The sequence below is a fragment of the Panthera tigris genome, chromosome B2 (assembly GCF_018350195.1).
Source record: "Panthera tigris isolate Pti1 chromosome B2, P.tigris_Pti1_mat1.1, whole genome shotgun sequence".
Lineage (NCBI taxonomy): Eukaryota > Metazoa > Chordata > Mammalia > Carnivora > Felidae > Panthera > Panthera tigris.
In genome coordinates, this window is record NC_056664.1 from 106,699,484 (window position 1) to 106,726,493 (window position 27,010).

Genomic DNA, 27,010 nt, shown 5'->3' on the forward strand with positions numbered 1-27,010 from the left:
ATCAAAAGCCAAGGTACCAGTACCTTCTAAGGAGTTCAATAAATATGCCTTTCTTTGTAAGTAATGGGAGAAGTGAAGGCTTTTAAGCAGAAAAATAACTTGATCTTTCATTTTAGAAAGTAAAATTCTGACTGCACTGTGAAAGATACATTAGATGGGGTAAGACTAAAAAACAGCCAAAATGTATCAAAATAACCTGAGGTTCCTAACATAAACTTTGGCAGGGAGAGACGAGACCTGATTGTTTAGAGGTATTTAGGAAATCATACACAGCAAGGGAATCTGGTGGCTGATTCAAAGTGGGAGGAGAGATACCTCTCCCAGTTTTCAGTCTGTCTGGGAGGTTATGTACCTCTATAAATTTCATTCTATCTTCACAGGGTTCATTCATACCTGATGAGTTACTGGGGACTTGTATAGTGCCTACTGAGATTACTCACATGTCCCACCCCTCTACCACCCACCCTTACCCCCAGACAGTGACCTGCTGTTTCAAATAGACCTGGGCTGATAGAACTCAGGAGCCTCTGACTCCCAAGTCTACAGTTCTGTTCTTTGCTTCTATCTTCCCAGAAGACCAGGCACTTCTAAAAATGCATCATCCCAAATTTCTGTAGCCTTCTCTTGGGCTATTTGTGCTTAATCATTTTTCGGCCCCATAACCAAGAGGATATTACACTCCCATAAATAACATTTTTTTAAATGTATTTTATTTTTCATTTTTATTTTTGAGAGAGAGAGAGCACACAGCCACAAGCAGAGGAGTGAGGGGGGGAGAAGGGGAGGGGGAGAGAGTGAGAGTGAGAGAGAGAGAGAGAGAGAGAGAGAGGAATATCTTAAGCAAGCTCCATGCTCAGTGCGAAGCCCAACAAAGGGCTCAATGAGAGAGAGAGAGAGAGAGAGAGAGGGAGAGAGAGAGAGAGAGAGAGAGAGAGAGAGAGAGAGAGAGGAGGAATATCTTAAGCAAGCTCCATGCTCAGTGCGGAGCCCAACAAAGGGCTCAATCCCATGACCCTGGGATCATGACCTGAGCCAAAACCAAGAGTTGCATGCTCAACTGACTGAACCACCCAGGTACCCCAACTTTTTTTAAGAGAGAAAGCATATGCACAGACAAGTGGGGGAGGGACAGAGAGAAAGACAGAGAATCCAAAGCAGGCTCCAGGCTGTCAGCACAAAAACCCATGCACTGTGAGATCATGACCTGAGCTGAAGTCTGATGCTCAACCGACAAAGCCACCCAGGCGCCCCTCATTTGATCACTACGGTAGACATTCTTACTTTGCTCTAGGGATAGGATGCAATCAAGAATCACCAAGTGGCCTTTTAAAACTACACACTCATTCCCCTCTCCCTTTCTGACGGGTACCAACACACTCACCAAGGGGTGGGATTGAGTGGAAACAAGATTAAGAACCACCTACTGCTTTCCTAACCTGTTTTATAAGAATAAGATTCGGATATATAACAGTAGTGTCCCAAATTGAATTCTAAGAGAAGTTACTCTGTGGTTTTTGAAATATCTTCTCTGTTGTTTCCTATGGTGATAAACATTTTCAGGTCTCAATCTACTTCTCAGCAGGAACTACACATAGTTTAACGAGATGAATATTATGATGCTCTCCCTACTGTGAAAATCTCAGTGCCATTCTGAGAGGATCTGAAGTTAAGAAAGGTAATGAAATTTTAGGAAAGAGCTTTAATGCTGTCAATATTCAAATTCTTTAGAGAAAAAAATTAGCATTTAATTTAGTGACCAAAAACAAACAAAAAAGCACCTACTCCTTTACTAAGCCATGCATCTTTACTTTTGTAACAGAATTTTTTACTTTTTTTAACGTTTATTTATTTTTGTGACAGAGACAGAGCATGAGTGGGGGAAGACCAGAGACAGAGGGAGACACAGAATCTGAAGCAGGCTTCAGGCTCTGAGCTGTCAGCACAGAACCCGACATGGGGCTCAAACTCATGAACTCGGAGATCATGACCTGAGTCGAAGTTGGATGCTTAACCAACTGAGCCACACTGGGGCCCCTTATTTTACTTTTTGTTTGTTTATTTTTGAGAGAGAGAGAGAGAGAGAGAGAGATAGAGAGAGCGCGCGAGCGAGCGCACACATGAGGGGGATGGGGGGAGGGTGGGAGGAAGAGAGAGAGGGGGAGAGGAGGAGAGGGGGAGAGAAGGAGAGAAGGAGAGAAGGAGAGAAGGAGAGAAGGAGAGAGGGAGAGAGGGAGAGAGGGAGAGAGGGAGAGAAAATTTCAAGCAGACTCCATGCCCAGCGTGGAGCTGGACACGGGGCTTGATCTTACAAAAGTGAGATCATGACCTGAGCTGAAATCAAGAGTTAAAGAATGCTCAACCAACTGGGCCATCCAGATGCCCCTAACATAATTTTTTTAAGAAAATACTGGGGGCGCCTGGGTGGCTCAGTCGGTTAAGCGTCCGACTTCAGCTTAAGTCGCGATCTCACGGTCCGTGAGTTCGAGCCCCGCGACGGGCTCTGGGCTGATGGCCCGGAGCCTGGAGCCTGCTTCCGATTCTGTGTCTCCCTCTCTGCTCCTCCCCCATTCATGCTCTGTCTCTGTCTCAAAAATAAATAAACGTTAAAAAAAAAAAAAGAAAGAAAATACTGTATGTAACCCTGAAAGGGAAACTAAGCTAAATGAGTGAATTACAACAAAATAAAGCATGCTAGCTTTCCAACTGCATGCAATAATCCAGATTTTCCCAAAATGGGGCACAGAGGATGACTTTAAGGAATCAATACATTTACTTTAATGGTCACTAATAGTAGCTCATCAAACCTGTGAAGTCATACATTTTGTTTTAGGCAAGACTAAAGCAGGAGGAATTCACACAGACTTCTTATAGGCCCTATGTTCAAAAATGGTCTTGTTGAGCCCTGAGTAACTAAACATTGTGACTTTTTTTAAAACAACTGCTTTGAGATATAATTCACATACCATAAAATTTACCCCTTTTAAAGTAAACAATTCAATTGCTTTGAGTGCATTCACAAGGTTTTACAACCATTACCACCATCTAATTCCAGAACATCTTCATCACCCTAAAAAAAACCCATAACCATTAGTTATTCCCACTCCCCACTGGCCCCTGTCAACAACTAATTTACTTTATGTCTCTATGGATTTGCCCATTCTGAATACTTCAGAGAAATGAAATTATACAATATGTGTCCTTTTGTGTTGGGCTTATTTCACTTAAATGTTTTCAAGTTCCATCTGTGTTTTAGCATGTATCAGTACTTCCCATCTTTTTATGGCCAAACCACATTTTGTTCCCCTGTATCAGTTGATGGACATTTGGGTTGTTTCCACTTTTTAGTGAAAATAAGTAATGTTGCTATGAACATCCATGTACGAGTTTCTGTGTGGACATATTTTCAATTTTCTTGGGTATATACCTAAGAATAGAATCGATGGATCATATGGTAACTCTACATTAGCCTACTGAGAAACTGAAAAACTATTTTCCAAAGTGGTTGCATCATTTTATAATCCCATAATATATAAGGCTCTGATTTCTCCACATCTTTGCCAACACTTTCCTATTTTTGTAAATTATTATACCTGTCTTAGTGTGTGATCTCACTGTAGTTTTGATTTGCATTTCCCTAATGACTAGTGATGGCAACTAATTCTTTGTTAAATATGCATGGTACAGATAACATATCTCTAGTGTCAAATCACATACTACATTTCTTTGGGCATTATGACATGATTTTTTTTTTTTAATTTCTTAAATGTTTGTTTATTTTTTGAGAGAGAGTGAGAGACAGAGCATGAATGGGGGGCGGGTGGAGAGAGAGAAGGAAACACAGAATCTGAAGCAGGCTCCAGGCTCTGAGCTGTCAGCACAGAGCCCAATGTGGGGTTCAAACTCACAAACCGTGAGATCATGACCTGAGCTGAAGTCAGATGCTTAATCGACTGAGCCATCCAAGCACGCCTATGACATGCTTTTTTATCCTCTGCTACTGTCTGGAGTGGGTGTGATTATTATGAGTTCCTTCCTCCCTTTCAGCTCCTGTCTTGGTAACCTCCCCAAAAAGCCATGCTCTTTGTCTATTACCCTGTTCTCTTCTTTCTCCTACAAAGCCTATACTCTCCACTTCATCTCTGAGGCCTGGTCCTCATCAGGTTCCTGCTCCCACTTGGACAACACATACTTAGCTTTCCTTCACACAGCCTTGCCCTCATCACAGCAGCCTCTGTCAGCCCTACCTCTGTAAACTTCAGCTTTTCCCTCTCTCTCAATTCCCTCTTCTGTCTCCCACTCTCACATTCCACACTTCCAAAGTCCTTCGTAATTTTTCCACATTCTAAACCACCTCTCCCTTTGACTCCAGCCTCCTCTCTGCCCCTCCAATCCTCTCCATGTTCCTCCTTCCTAATATGCCTAGGCTACAAGCCCTCCAGACCTACTCCTTCACCTATGGTTTGTCCTGGCACTATTAAATGTTGTCCCATTCTCTTTCTCTATTCCTCAGTTTGTCACTGTAGTCTGCAGTCTGTCTGCCATTTGATTTGTGAGTAAAAGCAATGACAGAAGAAAACCTTTCCAACTGAAGAGCTGTGATTGTGAATTTTATGTGTCAGCTTGACTGGAACATGGGGTTTCCCAGGTGTATGGTCAGACATTATTCTGGTTGTCTGTGAGGGGGTTTCACCATGACTTTAACATTTGAATCTGTGGGCTGAGTAAAGCAAACTGCCTCATCAATCAAAGTGAAGATCCAAATAGAACAAAAAAGGCTGAGTAAAAGGGAACTGCTTTGTCCATTTCAACTGGAACATTGGTCTTTCCTGCCATGGGGCTGGAACTACATCATCAACTCTCCTGGGTCTCCCACTAGCTGACGACAGATATTGGGTCTTCCCAGCCTCCATAACCACATGAGCCAATGCGTCCTAACAAATACTTATGCTTCCTCACACACATCGCTATGGCATATTTAAAATTTTAAGAGTTTATTTGAGCAAAACCTAATTCAAATTGGGCAGTGTCAAACCAAATGTGGTTAACAGAGCATTCCACTGACAGGAGCTAGTGATGACTTTGATAGAGAAGAGGTGGAAGCAAAGTAAGGACATTATCTGATTGGCTACAGCTTAAACTCTAGTTGGCTCTTTGTGATTGGTTTTCTGTGTGTTTTGATTTCATAACCTTGACATTTACAGGCTTAGATTTTGGTTTGCTTACATAGAGTATATACATATATGCAGACTCACACACACACACACACACACACACACACACACACACACACACTCTATGGGCTCTGTTTCTCTGGAGAACCTGACTAATACAGATGTTTAAGCCATAGAACCCCTTAACTCACAAATAGGAAGATAAGCAAAAGTCATGGAGAGGAATTTAGATTTGGTCCAGTGAACAAAAAAGAGAAAATGACTATTTGTGCGGGGGTTATGTTTATTAATAGTACAATAGACTAAACAAGGCAAATTGAAATAGGGACAAAAGTCAAGAGACTACAAAAATAAGGTCTACATGGATTCCTGCCTGGGGAAATGCAAATGAAATGAAATACCAAAGAAACAAAAATGCAAGAAAAAAGAAATAGAAAATTTAATTCCAAAGTTCCACTCTAAAAGGAGAGTAGGGTCAGACAGAAATGCTATAGTTAAGAAAGGAAACTAGGTTTTTGGTTTATTTCTTTATTCTTTGGCATGTGGGAGAGGTCTGATGGAGAAGATGATTAATTCAATTTTGGACATGTGGCATTTGAGGTGATGGCAGACATCCAGGTACAGATGACAATCTTAAAAGATGAAATGGACAGAAGCTTCCTAAAATTAATTTAGGCTTCTACCATCCCACAGCAACATTTTACACTCACCAGAATATATCCCTTGTCTTATTCAAGGGCATCACTTGGCATTGGACACCAAAGTAACTGGTTAATGAACCTTGGTTCTATGATGCAGTTAGTTTCAGTTCTATCACTAAAATCTTCAAATATCTCCCAAACTAATGTTATTCATATGATCTACTAAGAACTTCCTTCCTCTCCAAAGTGATGTAAATTTGAGCACTCACACATGCTGGTCATTTACATTGTGATAAAAGGAACCCAAGAGACAAAAACTATCATAAATACTCAGGATTCAAACCACAAGATCACTAAAATCCCCTTAAATCCTCCTAGAAATAGGACTACGTCCTATGTAGGTCTGGTCTGGAGGGCACTCACCAGTGTGCTAAAGATTTTGATTTCTTTCTTCCTGACACAGCCACTACATCTGTCACCATATGCCCCTCTCTTAAAGGGGCTAAGAGGATAGAAACAAGAGCTTAGTCAGAGGGAGAACTTCTTTCCACAATATGGTTAAAAATTAATGTAGCATAACTTGAAACCAGTGAACGCTGTTGCCCCAATATACACATACACTATTATCGCTGAAGCAAAGATCCAAAATCCCAAAGATCTCAAATCCAACATCTCAAAAAGTCTTAAAATTATGGTCCTCTTGCTTACTGTCCCAAGAGGCAGAAGATGACAAGTGGTTAAGCAGTGACAATATCCAAAGTACACACCATTACATAGTGTAAGCTCTAACTTTCTGCTATGCTTATAATAAAAAAGCTTTTCTTATTACCATATATTACCATAAATCTAATAATGCCTTTTTAAAATGCTGCGGGGAAGTGTCTCTGCTAATCTGAGGATTCTCGATTTGTGTTCAAATGGCAGGAAGAGCTCTTTCCTAATAATTTATATTAGGTAACCATCTCTCTTATTTTTTACACCCTTAAAAGTCTGTGGCTAATTACTGAAAAAGCTATAAACGTGGATTACTTTTCTCCCCTATTCCCAGAAAGTATACATTTTAGCAGTCTGTGTTTTCCCAAAGTGGTCACAATATTTCCCATCCCACATGCTCTTCTGCAATATGACCTTGCCACTCCCCTACCAAGGAGTCCAATTCTCTCAAATCTAGGCTGGCTTTAATGATTCACTTGTAACCGACAGATGTGGCAACAGTGATAATGAATGACTTCTGAACTTAGATCTGTAGAAGCCTTGCAGCTTCTTCCTCAGTCTCTGGAAGACCCAGGCTGTCATGCTGTGAAAAGCTAACACCACATGGAGAGGGCATATAGGTCCTCTAGTTAGATTCCCCAGATGGGCCCAGCCTTCAAGTCACCCCAGTCCAGGCACAAGGTGAAAAAAGAAGTCATCTTGCAAGTAGATTCTCCAAAGCCAGCTGTTTCAACTCCCAGCTGAGCAAATCACACTCATCCATTCTAGTCTTCCCATCTGAAAACCCAGACATCATAGAACAGAAAAACCAACGCTTCCATCTCTTCTCCGAATTCCTATCCCAAGAATTTGTGAGAATAAAATGACTGTTGTTTTATGCAAAATTTTTGAGTGGTGTGAAAGGCAGATGGATAACCAGGGCAGCAACAAGTAACTGGAATGTATATGCTGAGCAACGTGGCCATCCCCTCACTTTAGTGACCATATTCCATGTTTTTCTTCCTTCGTGTTACTGAAACTTCCATTCTTAAAGAAATTTTTTTTTGCCAATTTTGTTAATTTCCCCATTTATTTTGACAGTTCAACTTTAAAAACCATCATATCCAATAAAATAATTTCCTAGTGTTTGATTTCCAGCTTATTGGTTTTAAAATCTTATTTCTAACATTCTCTCCAGTTACTAGACTTAGTCTTTTTCACCCTTTTATTACAATTTATGTTTGAATTAGGTCATGTCTAAAGACATAATTAGTTGAAGATGTTGTGCACCCAACTATAACCATGATAAGTAAACATTCTGTCAAGCACAAGAATTATTCGGCACTTATCATAAACAAAGAACTATACCAGTACTTCAGGTTTTACCATTATAAACGCTTTATTAATGAGTTAGCTATTTTGAATTCTATATATCTACTCTCATCCGAAAGCCTTATTTTGCCAGAAAAAGCTCATTTTACTGTTTAACAAAAAGAGTATCCTTTATATATAATATTAATATGAAATCTTCAAACCACTGAATTTTCATAAATATAGTCTATTTTATAACTTGCTTTTATATTTAATAAGTACAAATTGGTCACTCACAAACCATAGCATAAAAAAATCGAGCTCTTCATTTTCCCAACAGAACATCTTTTTTCTTTTAAAACTTTTTTTCTTTGTTCTTTTTTCCCTTTTTAAATCTAAATTTTAGTTAACATACAGTGCAATATTGGTTTCAGGAGAATTCAGTGATTTGTCACTTACATACAACACCCAGTGCTCGTCACAAGCGACCTTCTTAGTACCCATCGCCCACCCACCTACCTCTATATGCTCCCTACAAGAGAGTCATTTCAGACCTAGAGACACATGCAGATTGAAAGTGAGGGGATGGAGAGCCATGTACCATGCTAGTAGACGTCAAAAGAAAGCCAGGGTAGCCATACCTATATCAAAACAAACTAGATTTTACAACAAAGACTTTAACAAGAAATGAAGAAGGGCATTATATCATAATTAAGGGATCTATCCACCAAGATCTAACAATTATAAATACTTGTGACCCCAATGTGAAAGCACCCAAATACATAAATCAATTAACCACAAACAAAAAGAAACTCATTGATAATAATAACAGTAGGGGACCTTAACACCCCACTTACAACAATGGACAAATCACCTAAGCAGAAAGTGAACAAGGATACAATAGCTTTTTTTTTTAATGTTTTTATTAATTTTTGAGAGAGAGAGAGAGAGAGAGAGAGAGAGAGAGAGATGGGGAGGGGCAGAGAGAGAGGGAGACACAGAATCTGAAACAGGCTCCAGGCTCTAAGCTGTCAGCCCAGAGCCCGATGCAGGGCTCAAACCCACCAACCATGAGATCACAACTTGAAGTGGAACACTCAACCAACTGAGCCACCCAGGCGCCCCCCCCTTTTTAATTTTTTTTTAATGTTTTTATTAATTTTTGAGGGGGGAGGGGAGAGGGAGAGAAGGAGGAGGAGGAGGATAAAATAGCTTTGAATGACACAGTGGACCAGATGGACTTAACATATATATTCAGAATTTCATCCTAAACAGAATACACATTCTTTTCTAGTGCACATGGAACATTCTCCAGAATAGGTCATGTGCTGGGTCACAAATCAACCCTCAATAAGTACAAAAAGATCAAGATCATACCATGCATATTTTCAGATCACAATGCTATGAAACTTGAAATCAACCACAGGAAAAAATTTGGAAAGCCCTCAAATACATGAAGGTTAAAGAACATCCTACTAAAGAATGAATGGGTTAACCAGGAAATTAAAGAAGAATTTTTTTTTAAAAATACATGGAAGCAAATGAAAATGAACATACAGCAGCCCATAACATTTGGGGTGCAGCAAAGGTAGTCCTAAGAGGTAAGTATATTCCAATTCAGGCCTTTCTCAAGAAGCAAGAAAGGTCCCAAATACAGAACTTCATTTTCTTTATGAATTTGCAACTACTTGGTAGAGAAAAACTTAGTCCTGTTGTTTCTAAGTATTTAGTCATTTCTAATTAAAGTTTTTTGTTTGCAGAAGATATTCAGTTAAAATCAGATATTATCATTCCAGTTACAGTTGGAAACTCCATCCCCTGGACCTCACTTGCGTCATCCAAGCATTCCCACCTAGTGTTTCTTCTGTTTTCACCCCACTCAGCTGGGCCCTTCTAGGGGCGCTTACATGGACATTCTGCTTTCTTATTGACATATGCTAGGTTGAACAAGCTGCACATCTGGCCAATATTATCCTCTTGCTGGTCTGGAAAGTGTAGTGGAAAAACACTGGGCAAGATAGTGGCAGCAGTAATAATACAAGCAGTCTATGACAGATAAAGAACAAAGTGAAGCAACGAAGGGCTGATGAATAGAAAGAAAATGAAGACACAAAAGAACCACAGGGTCTGGAGAATGGGTAAAATGTGAAAAAGGAAGGGAGAAATGAAAAGTTAAGAAGTCCATCGATTTAATCAACAAATTTTTACAGTGCCATCCATTTGGTTATTCTGGACTTTAAAACTGAGAGGAAAATCTATCAAGTAGCTTGAGTAAAGTTAAAGACCACAGAATCTGCAAAGGTCAAGAATGTGAGACTAGGATGTTAGATGGGTCACCCATGGACAGCAACTCTCTGCTAGCATGGGAAGCAACAAAGAGAGAGGTGCAGGAGGAAGAGACAGCTGTCCTACACCTCACGAACTGTATTTACAGAAGAGTCTAGGAGTAATGGTTTACAGGCTGCAATGAGAGCTAGAAGAAAGATGTCTTCAGGACCTTCGGTTGATGAGGTGTGTGAAAATGAGTAGTGGTCACCTACAAAGGCAGTGGGAAAAGCAGTATCCTAGGGAGAGAGTCAGGTTTTCAAATAAAGCAAGCAGATAGAGTATTTGATGACAAGATATGGCTGTAGAGACGTTTGTTCAGTAGGGAGCAAGAGTTCTAGACAGCAAGTATAAAAACCCAACAAGCATCCAGGAAAAGGAAGCACACAATTGCCTGAGGATAAGCTAGGTGACCCCGGGACCTGCATTTGGAGCTAGGGCCCAGGGACAGAGATATGAGGTAAGATAGAATGAGCTGGCTTGAAGCTTCTATATGTGCTCTGTTCTTATTCTGAATCCACAGGATTTCCAGAATGTCAGAGACAGGTAACCAGGGTTAGCCTTACTTACAACTAACTTTAAGAAAGTTACCTTAAATATCTCTAAGCCTTAGGTTTCTTTCCTGTAAAGTGAAGAGAATAATATCCAGTTGATGAAGTTAAAATGATGAAACAGAATAGTGTATCTAAAATGCTTAACACAGTGCATGACACACAGTATTGCACATTTTTCAGTTTAATTGTTTTGCTTATTGATATGTCCTTCCAAGAACCAGTAACCCGTATGCACGGGACAAGCGGCTTAGGCCCACCGTCTCCCATCTTGTAAAAACAGTTGTGTTCAGTAGAGGAAATGAAAGGATCAGAAGGCTCTTCTTACTGATCTGGCCAGTTTTGCTCAGGTGACATGAAACATGAAGAGGGTTGCCAAACACTGCTTTGTCTCAGGTATGTTCTGTTTCAGGTATGTTCTTGTACATCAGTTAGCTTATATAAGCTCCTGAAGGATGAGCTCCTTGACCTATGTGTGTCCTCCACAGTGTCCAGCACTTATTAGACCCTCAAAATGGCTACTGCATGACTACCCATATAGGAATAAAGTAAAACAGGCAAAGTTCCATACCTCAGACATGGAATTCCAGAGGTTATATTTGGCACGATTCTCTTCTTTTGTTTAATAACTTCTATTCTAGTTTTCTAAAAGATGTTTAGATTGTGTAAAATGTGATTTTCAAGTCTAACCTTTAAAACTTTTTTTCAACAAAAAGGCAAAAACCTGAAAAAATACCCATATTTATTTTAGTAAATAAAATATTGGTATTTTTATTCATTCCTTAATTAAAAAAATTAAGGATGACAAACTATGCAGAAATTTTATATAAATTAATAATCAAGTTAGAAAAGACAGTTTGGTCAAATAATTCACAAATATATCACTTTTTTCTTAAAAATTCTAGTGTCTTGTTTAATATTTATTGAAGACCTATAGTGTTCTAGTTGCTAATAAAAAAAGAACAAGCAAAATAAGATTCTGCATTCTAAGACAACATATTCCACCTTATTTAGCCATATGACTACAGAATAGCTGCAAAAGCTAAATTCCAGTATCCATCTTCACCCCCTGGTTCCTCCACCACTGCCCATATTATTATACTCTTTGCAATCCCTGAGCCGATAATTAAATATCAGATCAAACACCTACTACCCACCCACACAAATAAAACTAATTCTTAACATCCTCAGAACCCCTTTCTGCCCTTCTCAGCCAAAGACATAGATTCTCTTCCAACAGAAGCCATATCCTATGCTGCACCCAACTTATCATGGGATGTGGAAGTGATCTGGGCATTCACCTAGCTACTCAATGCTGCCTTCTAAAAAGGGCAACATGCCACAGTCAGACAAACTGTTCTATTAGTTAGCTTCATCACTGCACCTGCCTCATGATAGTAATAAACCAGCCTCCAAGTCACTGCCCACATTTAGTATATATTTAGGCATGGGACTCATAAATTTCCCTCCTATCCCAAATGTCATTACATTTGGAGATTTCAAAAATTATCTAGAATTGGGATGCCTGGGGAGCTCAGTCAGTTAAGCATCTGACTTCAACTCAGGTCATGATCTCAGAGTTTGTGGGTTCAAGCCCTGCGTCAGGCTCTGGGCTGACAGCCCAGAGCCCTCAGCCCAGAGCCTGGAGCCTGCTTCAGATTCTGTATCTCCCTCTCTCTCTGCCCCTCCCTCCCTCCCTATCCCTCTTTCAAAAATAAACGAACACTTTTAAAAAATTTTAAAAATTCACGTAGAATCTGAAAGACCAACTCTAACAACTGTCACTCCGCTATAAACATTCTCAAGACCGTACTCTGCATCTCATTTTAACTTGTTCCACCTCAGAAATAGCCCCCCTCCCATGTTATAACTCCTTGCTGTAAACCTTCAACTTCTGGGAATTAACTACATTCACACCAATGGTCCTCTCAATTCCTAAATTTTCCTTAATCTATCAGCTCCGTCCTAACCCCACTTCCTTCTCCGTGCAGCATGCAGCCCAAGGGTAGATTAACTGAACTACTATCTATCAAAGCTTTTTTTTTTTAATTAAAAATTTTTTTAATGTCTTTATTTATTTTTTAGAGAGAGAGAGAGAGAGAGACACAGAGCATGAGTGGAGGAGGGGCAGAGACAGAGGAAGACACAGAATCTGAAGCAGGCTCCAGGCTCCAAGCTGTCAGCACAGAGCCTGATGCGGGGCTCGAACTCATGAACCGTGAGATCATGACCTGAGCCAAAGTGGGACACTTAACTGACTGAGCCACCCAGGTGCCCCATGAAGTTAACTCTTTTAACCTCAGTTCTTCCGTTATACCCATCAGTCAAAACAAAGACTCTGGATTAATCATTTAAGAACTGCCTTCTTCTCTTCTACATTTGGTGAACAATGGTCTTCTCCACAGGACTGCATAGGACTTTACAGAAAACTGTGATGCATTTAAACTGAGACCAAATACCACATCTAATTTCCTCTTGGGACAACAACACATCTCACTGGATCCTTTCACTTGTCTCTGGTCAGTGATTTTCTCCTTCTTCCCCCAGCAACTATACTAAATATTTTCTATTCTGCTTAAGGCCCCAATCACTAATGATTTTAACTACCACCTATATGCTAATGACTTGTAAATGTTATTTCTAGTATTGATCTCTCCTTTTGGCTTAAAATGAATATCCAAATGTTTGCTCTTTCTATCTGGATATACATGGCCATCTCAAACTGTGAACTCATTATCTCTCTCCCATCAATTCTGCTTCTCTCTTGGGGTAACCAGCCACTAAAATGGCCCCCACTGATCTTTGTCTCCCAATATTCAAATCTTTGTGTAGCTACCACCTCTAGTATACCATGGTTGGTGTAATCAAATAATATATGGCAAAGGTGGTGATATGTCACTCTATGATTATGTTACGCAGACTATAGCTTCCACCTTGGTCTCTTTCTCCAATCCCCGTGGGTCACTTAATGTGGAGAGGCCCACGTGGTGAAGGACTAAAGTCTCCTGCTAACAGCCATAGGAGTGAACTAAAATATGAAGCCTCCAGCCTCAGTCAACTCTTCAGCTTCACTGTAACCTGAGAACCACCCAGCTAAGTGACCCCTACATTCCTGAACCTCAGAAACCGTGAGATAATAAATGTTGTTTTAACCTGCTAAATTTGAAGGTAACTTGTTACACAGAAATAGATGTCCTTCCCATATTCTTATCTCAGTTGACGTTAATATCTATCTAGTCACTCAATCATTAACATTCATTCACGAGTACCTACCATGTGATGAAAGACCTATTATTCTTAATCTTCCACTACAACAGATTGTCACAAAGTCCCGACAAGTTTACTTCCTGTTTCTTTAATCTGCCCCTTAAGATTTTCCAAATCTCTCTGCTCTCTCTACTACCACAGTCCCAATCCAGGTCCTCATAATCTCTCATCAATACTATATTCCAATACCCTCCCAATTAGTTTCCTTGATTCCCATCTGTCCCTGTCAAGAGTGAGCTACTTAAGACACAGAAAAACAGCATATACATGACAGTTAAAGTGGCAGGACCAGGAGAAAGTTCTCTCAAGGAATGAATGACCCCAGTATCCTTATAGACAAGTAACTGAAGTTTGGTAGTCTTGGCCGTTTTAGTAAAATAGAAAGCAGCTTATCTACATGATGTGTATACATTAAGAGGAGAAGAAGCAACGGTGGGCAATTCAGAGAGACAGCAACATAAGTCAGCAACACAGTGTGATCAGGTAAAATTGGATCATATGATGTTGCACAGAGCTATCAATGTCCAAGCCTTAGTTTCCTCTAGCTGCTATAACAATTTGTCACAAAACTAGGGATATAAAGCAACATACATTTATTAATCTTACAATTCTGGAGGTCTCAAAAGAGTTTCACTGGGCTAAAATCTGGAGGCTCTTGGGGATAATTTGTTTTCTTGCCTTTTCCAGCTCCTAGAGGCCACCTGTATTCTTTGGCTCATGGCCACCTTCCATCTTCAAAGTCAGCAATGGCTGGCCAAGTCTTTCTCATGTCCCATCACTCTGGCACTGATTCACCTACATCCCTCTTTCACTCAGAAGGATTCTTATGACTATACTGTCCCGATCCAAATAATCAAGGATAATCTCTCCATCTCAAGATCCCTCACTTAGTCACATCTGCAAATATAAAGTAACATATTCAAAGATACCAGAGATTGGGCTGTAGACATCTCTGGGGTAAGGAAGTGAAGGGTAGCATTATTCTGCGACAGTCCAGTTCCAAAATTTCTCTGGCAATGCTCCACAATCCAGAAACAGAGAAAACAAAGAGGAAAGGTGACTCGGGATTGAAATTAAAGATATGCAGGGTCAAGAGAACAATATCAAAATGGCAGGCGTGGCTTGAATTCAAAGTCTTACTTTTTCTAGGCCAGTTAACTTTGCTAACTCCTTCAAAACCACAGAGTGTTCTTATCTGGGCTCCTTTCTCACCGGTAGTTTCTGATAATCACGAGGGGATTGGGACAAGAAGGTATGGATAAATATGAACATACGCTACTATTAACAACATTGCAAATACACATATTCTAGGTCATTTAAGAAAGGTATAGGTCAAGATAAAAAAAAAAAGTCTAATTATATGCCAAAATATTCTATATTTGAATAGTTAAATTTTCTGCACATTGTATAGTTAATTCAGAAACTTCCAACCAAATGTGCTGAATCCCAGAGAATATAAAATTTGTAGTTATCTTTAGATACCTATACAAAGGCTTTTAACAAAAACAACTCCCACACTGACAGTTTATGCTGAGAAGGAAGTAACTGCAAACATATTTTAAACAATGAATATAAAAAAAATAAGACTATTTTAATTAAAATAAGTCAACATTATATTTTCAAAGGTTTCACTCCATGCCATAGAATATTTTTTATATTTGATTCCTTTTTCTGACCTAGAGCAATGTGGTAGACTCAAGTTCAGATTGTGAAGATCACAGTTTATATACAAGGAGAATCTCTGGGTGCAATTTTGTCCCATGTTTATGATTATAGGCTGGCTACTAGGTGACTGGCAACTCACACAAAAGATAAGTATTCCTGCCCCCACTATCCTTTCTACCCCTTTCATCTGTGGGTGCTTAGAGGGATAATAAAAGTCAAAGTCATACTCATGTGAGGGTGTTCAGGGTGTTAATAAGAGTCATAGTCATACAGGCCCAAAACAACAGCTGAAAACCCAGGGCAGGGGCTAAGTAAACAGCAGATGCAGTTCTGTATCCATTCTTAGATACAGTAGATGCTCATCATTCATGGATTCCATATTTCCAAGTTTGTCGACTTGCTAAAATTTGTATGTAACCTTACAATTTAACACTCACAGTTTGTAATCTTCATTCACACGTGAGTTATACACTGTTGCCTATGAGTTCACTGTTAATGAATCAATTAGGTGTATTTAAAAAAATTTTTTTAATGTTTATTTATTTTTGAGAGAAAGAGAGCCAGACAGAGTGTGAGCAGGGGAGGGTCAGAGAGACAGGGAGACACAGAACTCAAAGCAGGCTCCAGGCTCTGACCTGTCAGCACAGAGCCCAACGTGGGGCTCAAACCCATGAACCACAAGATCATGACCTGAACTGAAGTTGGGTACTTAACCAACTGAGCCACCCAGGCGCCCCAATAAGATATATTAAATAAGGTGCCGTTAAACAGAAACACACATAAAACAAGGCTATGTGTTGACTGGTTGATGAAAATGTGACCAGAGGGTGTCAGGAACATAACCCTATATTTCCCCTAGAACATAACTTCATAGAATACAACCATCTCAAATAATAAGAACCAACTGTATTTTATTTGCTGTTAAACCTTTACTTTTGATAGCTGTGGTCTCTAATAATGTAGAATATATCTCCATCAAAAGAGAAAATATATACAAAAACATACTCATTAAAATTGTATCAGCAAACGCTAAGCCAAGGGGTAGGGGTGTGGAAAATGGGTAGAAATTGGCATTTACTGACCTCCTCTCCTACACAAATTATTTCATTTAATCTCTACAATAATTCTATGAGATAGGTTTTGTTATTCTCATTTTACAGATGAGGAGACTGAGGCTCTAACAGGTTAAAACTTATTAAAAGTAAAACACTAATACATAGTGAACCTGAAATTCAAACTGGGGTCTGTCAAACCCACTGAACCACACCTCTGACCTATAATGATGGGCACTGCTGCTTCACTGGGTCATATGGCTATGGGACTGTGGCTCTCTGGCCTGCCCATGAGAGACCTAAAGCTAATACAGTCCCATTAACTCCTGGGTTTCAGAAAACTGAAATTTCCCTTGCAAGTCCTCTACCGCCTGGACAAATATGTTATAAATCTGTAACCAGAGAATGTGTTGATGTTACTCTTTAAATTATTATTAAAAGCCTTATTAAAGAGGACACTGGAAGGGACTAGCTTAGTTTATCTAAGAAAATGAGATCTATAAATTCTACCCAAAACAAACCAAAAAGCTGCCCATAATTAAGCATTTAAAATTATCAGATTAATCTGTTGATTAAAATGTTCACCTATTTCATTCTGGTCATATTTTCTCACAGATCTATTGGAACAAAATTAAAAATATATATAGTCCAAAAGTGGAATGATAAATGAATAGTATCAAATAATCAATAGTACCTAGCACAGCATCTTTCATGGACGAAGCATTCAACAAAAGTTTACCAATCCTATGGATCTATATGCTCTATTTTAGTCGTATTTAAGTAGATCTTCAGGGGCGCCTGGATGGCTCAGTCAGTTAAGTATCTGACTCGATTTCAGCTCAGGTCATGATCTCACAGTTTGTGAGTTTCAGCCCCATGTCAGCCTGCATGGGATTCTCACTCTCCCTCTCTCTCTTAAGATGAATAAATAAACTTAAAAAAAAAAATTTAAGTAGATCTTCTTTTGTTATTGTGGGTAGACCATTATATCAAACATACATACGTACACACACAATTTCCCCTCAAAATTACATATGCTTTGTTTTTAAAGTGTTTCACTAGGCAAAACATCTAAGAATAAGATTGAGATGGTATTTAGTGTTTCAGTTATGAAATGTTTTCTGAAAGACAGGACATTCTGTTACCACCATGCTTAAGAAAAAACAGGATGAAAAATGCAAATACCTGTGAGCACACAGACGCACATTCAGCAGAATAAACAACATCTTCCCAACCAGAAAGCCAATGTCTAGAATTTGTGCACAAACTTTGCACTTTGTTTTATGAGGAAAACAGGGTAAATAAAACAAGAAGTAACAGAATTTATTCAGAAATAAAATTTCAGGGGCACCTGGGTGGCTCAATCGGTTAAGCATCCGACTCTTGATTTTGGCTCATGTCATGATGTCATGGTCATGAGGTGGAGCCCCGCGTCAGGTTCCATGCTTAGCACGGAGTCTTCTTAAGATTCTCTCTCTCCCTCTGGCCCTCTCCCCTGTTCTCTCTCAAGAATAAATATTAAAAAAAATAAATAAATAAAATTTCAGTATTTGCCACAGGATTAGTATAGGTTTAGCCTAATCTTCTATGCATATACTGAAATTGTAACACTGATGGAGAGGTAATAAAGGACTCTGTGGAACTTATGAAGGTATGGTTTAAATGTAAATATATTATTTTGGAAGATGGAAAATTATTAATCCCTATGGTAACTTCTAGTTAACTAAAATAACCCCTCCAATAATTTTGAATAGGGGGTTATCTTAATATTTTACTAAAATTGTGAATTTTAGAGATAACTTAAATATTAGCAATGTACTTTGTATACCAAATTTTCATTTTTAAATCTCAAAATAGAAATGGTACATATAAATAAAGAAATATAGATTCATAATTTTTAGAAGTCATTAAAAATACATCTCCTCGGGGCACCTGGGTGGCTCAGTTGGTCAGATGTCTGACTTCGGCTCAGGTCATGATCTCATGGTTCATGAATTTGAGCCCCACATTGGGCTGCTGTCAGTGCAGAGCCCACTTTGGATCCTCTGTCCCTGCCACCTCTCTCTCTGCCTCTCCCCACTTGCACTCTCTCTCTCTCTCTCAAAAATAAATAAACATTTAAAAAAAATACTATATCCTTTGTAATAAATTAGGTGGCATATTAGGACCTGAATCTAAACTGTTCAAATCCCAAATATTCTGGTTGACCACTAAGTCTTTTGTTTTTCCATCTACTATAGGTCCTTTGGTAGTTTCAACCTCCCTTTATATCTCAAAATGAAGGTAAAAGATATAGGACAAAAATTTACATATTCAACTTCACTAATTGTGTACATTCTCATTAAGGTTTAGTGGGAAAGATGTAATCAGTAATGAAATAAGTTTGAGACCTACAAATGACAGTATTCACTGTTGTAGTTTAACTTTAGAAAGCTAAGAATAAAAAGTTTATTTTCTAAAATACTTGCTTTGGTCTCAAATGTTAAGTATACCAAAATACGGACCATAATTGGTAATCCCCAACTTGCAAAGACCGGTGTTTCCAAAATTCACCTTTATATATTAATTGATTGGCAGTCAGAGCAGTCAGAGACTATTTTCAATACTTCAAAGAACTGTTAAGTTCCCAGTTCAATCTAAAAAAGCCTCTGTGGCTCAGATCACGCTTGGGATATAAAATATAACTCTGATAATAATATTTCCCCACATCAAACTACCATTTTTAACATCGCTTTTATTTACCAAAAAAAAAAAAAAAGTCCTGAATTAATTTAGCAATTGTCTCCCACCTTTCCTCAGATGTTTATCTGCAAAATAGACTGAGGGGCATACCAATTCTGACTGGCTTACTTAATGTCCTTCTCGCTCATAAGTGGTCTACAAAATAGAAACTTCCAGTGGTGAAAAAACAAATACGGCATTACAAATTTTCATTTTTCACATCAATCCGATCTCATGGCATAATATTCAAGTTTATTTGAATGCTCAAAGATTAGAAACTTTTTCCATCTCCCAAGATAAGCTGAAAGGACAGAAAATAAGTTGTTGGTTTTCTTTTTTTATTCCTCCATTCCCCCTCCCCCCACCAATTACCTCCTATTATCATTCAGAAGCTAAATGATTTTACAGACCCAACTTACTCTGCATTCTCATCTCAAATTTATGAGGTACAACATTTTCAGAAATACTAATAATTTTCAAAATTAAAGTATAGGGTTTTACTTACTAATTCAATTAAAATGACCAGACTGTTTCACTAACATTTTGCTGAACCTCCTCTTTCATACCATTTTTTAAGAGGTTGGCAATTAAAAGACAGCAAATAATTTTCATAAACAAACAACTAACACAGAGAGAGGGGTGAAGGGAGAAAAACTGGTAAACTTCCAACTTCCTGCCTTCAGGAATGAGACCTAAGCAACAATCCAATTAAGAAAGCAAGCAGTGTAAGGAAAAAAATTTAAAATAACCCCCTAGTAGTAACTTTGACACCAAGCATGACAGTCTCCAAATCAAAGTAATTAAAACATTTTTTAAGTCTGGAATGACTAAAGCTGTTAAAGAAAACATAAAAATATTATGACATTTACCTGAGAATACAAAAAATAGCTCTGTTACAAATTTGCCAAAGCCACAGTTGCAAACTGTACAACCTGTAAATACGGAGAGACAGCACATCACATGGGTTCACTGTCCCAAGAAATCTGTGATTCAGATGGTGGACGAAACATGGTTCCAACATGACAAAACCACCACCAAAACAAGTCTCCAGCTTCTTAGAAAATGAGTGAGTAGTATTAGTTAGAAAGAAGGAAGACATAGGGAAAAGAGACCTGCTAGCACAGCTGCCCTTCTCTCTGGGTTGGTGTTCAGGTTCTGCCGGGGGCAAGCTGTACAATCTTCAAATGACTCCGGCCCTCAACTCCCACACCTATTAAATGAGAGGGTTAGGCTGGTCAGAATCTGTGGTTTCTTCCAGCTCTAAATTTTTTTAACTCTAAAGGCGTCCCTTTATAAAAGTTTGGACAACTGATAAACAGTATATCAAGTTTTTGTGCCTATTAATAAAATACAAGAAATCAATTCAAACCACTCAAATATGACTAACATTCTTTGGACAAAGAATGAATGCTCCCCATGGACCAAGGTGGGTCCTATGGGAGACAGAGTAAGCTGGGGTGGCGTCACCTAGGTGTATCCAAGAGGGTTACCTGAAGCTTGAACAGACCTCAGCAAAATAAACATGAAGACCCTGCAACATCCAAGAGGCTGAGGAAGGAGTAAGCAACAAGCCAGAATACAGATGCATTCTCACTGTCAAGCAATCTGAAGTGAGGAATCCTGAGCAATGGAGGCAGGAGGTAGAAGACACAGGAGGAAAGAATGAGCTTTAAATGTGTGCCAAATCTATAACAGCACTGAAGCTAGATCACCATGCACCATTCAAGTGAAGTTTGCTACTAGTCTTTCCTCTCTTCCCTTCTTCCTTTTCCAACAGGGATGGGAGGGTAGAGGGGGTGTTAAGTCAGGAACAGCAAGACAAAGCAAGAGTAGAAAAGCCCAGGCAGAAGAAAAAAAGTCATGATGCCCCCCTTCCTGATTATTGGCTTCCCGCTCATAGTGGGCAGAGCTGGGAATGGGCATGGGGGAGAAGCACTGTCCTTAATTTAGGTTTGGTTTCGGGTCTTTATTTGTTGGCACTGAACATTTTAATAATCAAATTGAGACTTCTGCAATTAGTTACTGAAAGACAACTTGTATTATCTAACAGCCACCAGAAAAGTCAAGTTTATCTACAGGCAGATGAGCCAGCCTCACAAACTGAAAGGGACAATGAGTAACACACAAAAAAAGCTGTTTGATAATTACATTACATATATTGCTTTTCACCCTAATACAATAAAGAGGCAACACAGCAGAGAGTAGAGAAGCACACAAATGTGATCCTATTAAACATAACTCAACCCACCCAGCTTCTCTGCCTATCCTAAGATGGTTCAGCCACTAACAATCCCAGAAACCTGCCATAACATGACTCAAGAATCTAAAACTGATTCTTAAAATTTGCTGGAGTGGCCTGAATATAACAGATTCACTTTAAAAGGCAGAGACTGTGTCTTGCTCCATGCTATATCTCGAATGTTTAGGATAGTGCCCCTTATATAAAAGGTGCTTTAAAAACTACTGTTCTTCTTTCTAGGAGATGGCTGCTATGTTAGGTTCTAGGGAAATAGAATCTGAACAGATATGTCTGCAGCTGAGCTGGCTTTTTAGTTAAAAACATATTGAGTCTTACTATGTACAAAATTATAATACAGAGGGGCGCCTGGGTGGCTCAGTCGGTTAGGCATCCAACTTCAGCTCAGGTCATGGGCTCACGGTTTGTGAGTTCGAGCCCCGCATCATGCTCTGTGCTGACAGCTCAGAGCCTGGAGCCTGCTTCAGATTCTGTGTCTCCTTCTCTCTCTCCGCCCCTCCCCAACTTGCGCTCTGTCTCTCTATGTCTCTCAAAAAATAAATGTAAAAAAATTTTTTTTTAATTATAATACAGATTACTTTCATCCTTATCCTTTCATAACTAGTCAAGTATTTGAAAAATGCATGTATTTTCAATACTGTTCTACAACAATGCAGAATACATGTGAAAAATTTAAACTCGGCGATTCCAATAGAATTAATGTATATATTTTTAAAAACTTAGCAGAAAACCCTCTAAATAAATACAATATAATAATACTACTAAATGCAAACTAGTTTATTTTAAAAAGAGAGGAAGAGTTTAAAAATATATTATCCACTATTTTATTAATATTCTGTTGGCACAGATTCTCTCTTTTCAGTGACAGCCAGAATTAAGAGCCTACTATCTTAGAGAGTTATAGTATCATCATCCCTCTCTTAAAGATTAGGAAACTGAGGTCCAGAATTTAATGACTTGCCCAAGGTCATATTACTAGTAATCAGTAGAGCAGGAGTTTTAATTCAAGAAAGTCAGATTCCCAAGCCACGCTAATTATAATGCTGAAGAGCTGAGTACTACTGACTCTCTCCAAAAGATAGAATATCCTATTTTAATGATTATAATGTTTAATTCTGAAATATACGCTAAGCTTCCAACCTACTTCTACTAATGTGAATAAACCCTTCCTGAGTGAAAATTCTATGTAGCAGATACCAGTAAAGTTTCTAACAGTTGATATATTAATCATATTGTCCTGATTGTACAGTATTTACAAGAAGTGTTTGTGACTGTAAAATTGGACAGTTTCCAAAATGGTACATAAGGGATGCATGTCTTACTGTAGGTTTCAAGAACTAAAGGATGTTGGCTCCGGTAGAGTCCTATTATCTTATTATTTCATTGTCACATCTTATCTTAGTAATAAATGCAAGAGACAGGGTGGGATAGATATTCCAGTATAAGTCAGTGCTTCTCAACATGAGAGGAGTCCCCCCACCTCCCGGGGACATTTGGCAATGTCTAAAGACATGGTCATTGTCATGATGGTGTGTGCAGGGGGGGAGTGCTACTGGAATCTACTAGGTAACAAGAGGAATGCTGTTAAACATCCTATAATGCACAGGACAGCCCTGCCTGCTCCCAACAAGGAATTAGCCAATCCAAAATGTCAACAATGCCAAGACTGAGAAACTCTAGTGTAAGAGATTAAATGTCCGAGGCACTTAGCAGAGAAGGTGGTGTGGGTGTTTAGAGACTGTAACTATAAACACTAAATCAGAGAGTCCAAGTAACACTCAGTAAAGATTATGAATAGTACTGGAGCCTTGAGGAGCAATGGTATGGGGGCAGCTTCCTGCCTCATTAAAGTAAAGGTGAGTAATCAGAGAAGGTGATAGCAGCTTCTATCAGTACTCTCAGCTTTAATAGTTGTACTAATATTTTTGTCTGATAAAAGAACAGAAAATCGAAAAAGGTAGGTAGTAAAAATAAAAGTAGTTTACTGGAGAGATGAGAAACTTTTTATTCAACTGCACACAGTTCCACTACCAACTTGTTTCTATTACATACGGCAGGAACCTAGAGGGTTACAATCTCAAATAAGAACAATGGGTGTTGTGGACATACCATAAGAAAAGCCAGAATAAATATATAACCATGTGCTTCATTCTGAACATCAGTATTCTGAAGACCAAACATGATTTCAGGAAACCCGGCTTTGAGCTCCCAAACGTATAAATGCCCTGATGGTATACTATTGTTTCTTCCTGGGCTTTCCTTCCTCTGAATATGGGAATCATCTGTCACAAGATTAGGCAGTAAAAACTGGGCACATAGTAAGCTCTGAGACAGAGTGGACCTAAAATGAAAACCAAAACACAAAATTTCCCCCAGTGTTGCCCTGCTTTGCGTGGCTGACTTTTACCATCATGTTCTTGCTCCTTTTTCCTTGAATGCTCTTCTGTAGGAGACCTCCTTCGTCATCCTATCATGTTAGTTTTCTTTCTACCCTCAATCATACTTCTTCACCAAAATCATTTTACCCTCTTTTCATTCCCATTTCACTCCTGTTTCCTTTCTTCCAGCTCTGTCTTACTCTACCTTCTCAATAGTGCCAACTAGTACTGGAATTATAAAATGAGAAGTTTGGAGTTGAAAGAGTCAGACTTACTATTAGTACTTACTATTAGCTCTTACTATTAGTAAACGCCCATGATACCCACCTCTCTTCATCATACCCACACTACTAACAAGTGGTTAGCCAACTCAGCTTAAACACATTGAGATCACCTCTACTAACTTTCTGAAACCACGAATCACTTGTTCTCATTAACAGGTATTGAAAGATTGCTCATGATACCTAAACAGAGCAATAGAATTGGTCTGAAATTGCTCTTGCTTCACAGATATCAACTTCTCATTATCAACATTAACTAGAAAAAAGCTCACCATCCTAACTACAGTTGGCCAAATTTGCAGACTTATGCGCTTTGAAAATTATCTTTTGATAGACTGAAACATTTAACTAAGCGCAGACACATGATTCATCTAACAAGCCGTGTTTGACATTTTGTCAGGGTAAGGAATGACTCATTAAATCCCCAAAATGGCACGCAAGGTATGTTTTACCCTCCTACATTGTTCAGGTTTATTCTCCCCTAAGTACGTATCCAACAGAAGATACTGATTAATTGGGAAGATTCCGGGTCTTGTTGGGTAAATACGGTACTGTACTTAATACAGTAGTATAAAGGCTCGTGAAGTCTGGGCAGATACATGAGAGCAAAACTAAAGTGATTTATTATTGTGCAATAAAGGAAGTAGATCCTAATTTGTTCTGTGCTGGCTTACCCCCTAAAGGGCAGCGGGGTGCGAGTCCCATGAACCCAGCCGTGCGGGTGAGTTATCTAGTTTAAATGAACGTCTCCGGCGTTCCACCGAAGTTTGAACGGTTCTTGGAGCTTAGTCTCTGGCTGTTGCTTCCCCACAGAAGCCCCCTTCAACTCGCCCCGGGCGCGAGGCTCGCAGCCTCCCTGCCTGGCAGCTGAGCCCGTCGCGGCCCACATGGGGTCCCCGCCGTGCTGACCCCGCCGCCGCGCTCTTACCTTGGTGAGCTGGGCGATTTTCTTGCTCATTTTCAGGTGCAGGTCCTGGCTGTAGTCCATGCTGTGCCCCGCCTGCTGCGCGGCGGCCGGAGAGGGCACGAATTTGGCCGCCCCGGCCGCCGGGCCGCCGTAATAGTGCTGCTGCCAGCTCATGCCCGGGGTCGCCATCTTCCCGATAGACCCCGGCCCGGGCACCCGTCCTCGCGCTCCGGGGGCGGGCCGAGGAGCAACAGCGTCTGGGAGGCAAGAACCCGGGCGGCCGCTTCCGGACCCGACCCCCGGCGTTTGACAGCCGCGGCCGCAGGCGCCCTCCGGCCCACGACCCCCCCCTCCCCGTCACTCCCGTCCAGGGACGGGGCAGCCCAGCCGGCTCGAGGCCGCGGACGACACCGGCGCGGGGCAGACGCCCGGGGTCCAGCGGCGGCGGTTCCGGGCCCGACCCGCTCTTGCCAGCTTTCCAGCTGGCTCCTGGCGGGGGCGTCGTGGGCAGCGTGGCCCCGTAAGTCCCGCTCCCACCCGCAACCAGGGACCTGGCAAGACGGCCGCCGCCGGGGCTGCGGAGGGAGGAGGAGAGGGGGCGGGCTGGTGCGGGGGAAGGCGGGACATGGAGGAGGACGCGGGAGCCGCGGAGCCGCCGTTACCAGGGCGCGCGGCCCGCGGAGCGCGCGGGGACGACTACGTCATTTCTCCGCAGCCAAGCCCCGCCCCGGGCCGCCGCCACCGCCAGCCCCGCAGCCTCGCGGCGGGTAAAAGGCGCCTCGGGAGGGCCCGCCGGGACCGCGCCGCCAGGTGCTTCACCTTGCCGTGGGGATCCCTGAGCCCCCAACTGGGCGGCGAGCCCTGTGTGCCGTGCGTGGGGCTCTACGTAAAAATTTCTGCGAGAGTGGATGAAGCTGTGGTCCTTTCGACTTGCAGAACGCGTGCCGATTTACTGACGGTTTTCCACGTGTAACATCGCGTGCGCTTGGGCTAACTAGCTTTTCCCCAAGAAGGGCGTCAAGCTCACATCCAGTTCCCTCCCAAAGCTGGCCTCAGCACCGCAGAACGTGGGTAATGAAATAGCTGGGAATGGAATAATCCCTCCCTTAAACCTTTCAAATTCATGCAAATATGATGGTTACAGTGTAGTTGGCCGACCTACTAAGTGCCAGGCATTTGTCCTTCATTCAACGTCAAGTATGTGTGTGTGGAGAGATCATACCTCATCAGTCAATAGCAGAGCACTGCACCCTTACTTTTTCCCAGTCTTAATGGAGCCCGAGGCAATTATATATGGAATCTACTTTACTTCCAGACAGCGGGGAAAAACAGAAGTTGGAACAAGATGCCAGCTCCTTAAGGTTTTGGGGCTGCGCCAAAATGTGTCATTACTTGTGCATTTTCACCTCTCTAAATGTGTTATTTCCTACTGATTTTCTCCTAACATCTCTACTCCTGTAGATCAAGTGATTTTTTTTAAAAAAAATTTTAAGTGTATCCTGTGTTAAAGTAAATAACTCGTTTTAGGGCGATCTTAACAGAAACTTTAAAAATGTAGAATTGTGCCTATTTTAGAAACTCTGTTCTCTGGGCAGTTTTGCAGAACTGAATTCCCCCACATTATAGTATGTAATTTCTCTTTAGGATGCAACTAACCATTGTATAAACTTGAAATTATTAACAAATCCGACTGGGGACAAGATTATCGCAAAGTATCTGACTGTAACAAATCTAAACCAACAAGGTGAAGATTGAAGAGCATCATGAAATAGTTCCAGAACTGTTGGAAT

The 27,010-nt window shown here is 40.4% G+C and overlaps 1 protein-coding gene across 3 annotated transcripts in view; it reads right to left on the reverse strand.

Moving 5' to 3' along the window:
- The window catches only part of FAM184A (family with sequence similarity 184 member A), a 122,280-nt gene extending 96,784 nt beyond the window's left edge, over positions 1–25,496 (reverse strand). For all 3 annotated transcript variants that reach the window (XR_006217840.1, XM_042987087.1, XM_042987086.1), the window contains exon 1: positions 25,242–25,496. Coding sequence is in view for 2 of the 3 variants with exons in the window: in XM_042987087.1 (XP_042843021.1) it covers positions 25,242–25,409 (168 nt within the window). In the remaining variant the exon portion in view is untranslated. The remainder of the gene's footprint in view (positions 1–25,241) is intronic.
- Positions 25,497–27,010: the final 1,514 nt, after the last annotated feature.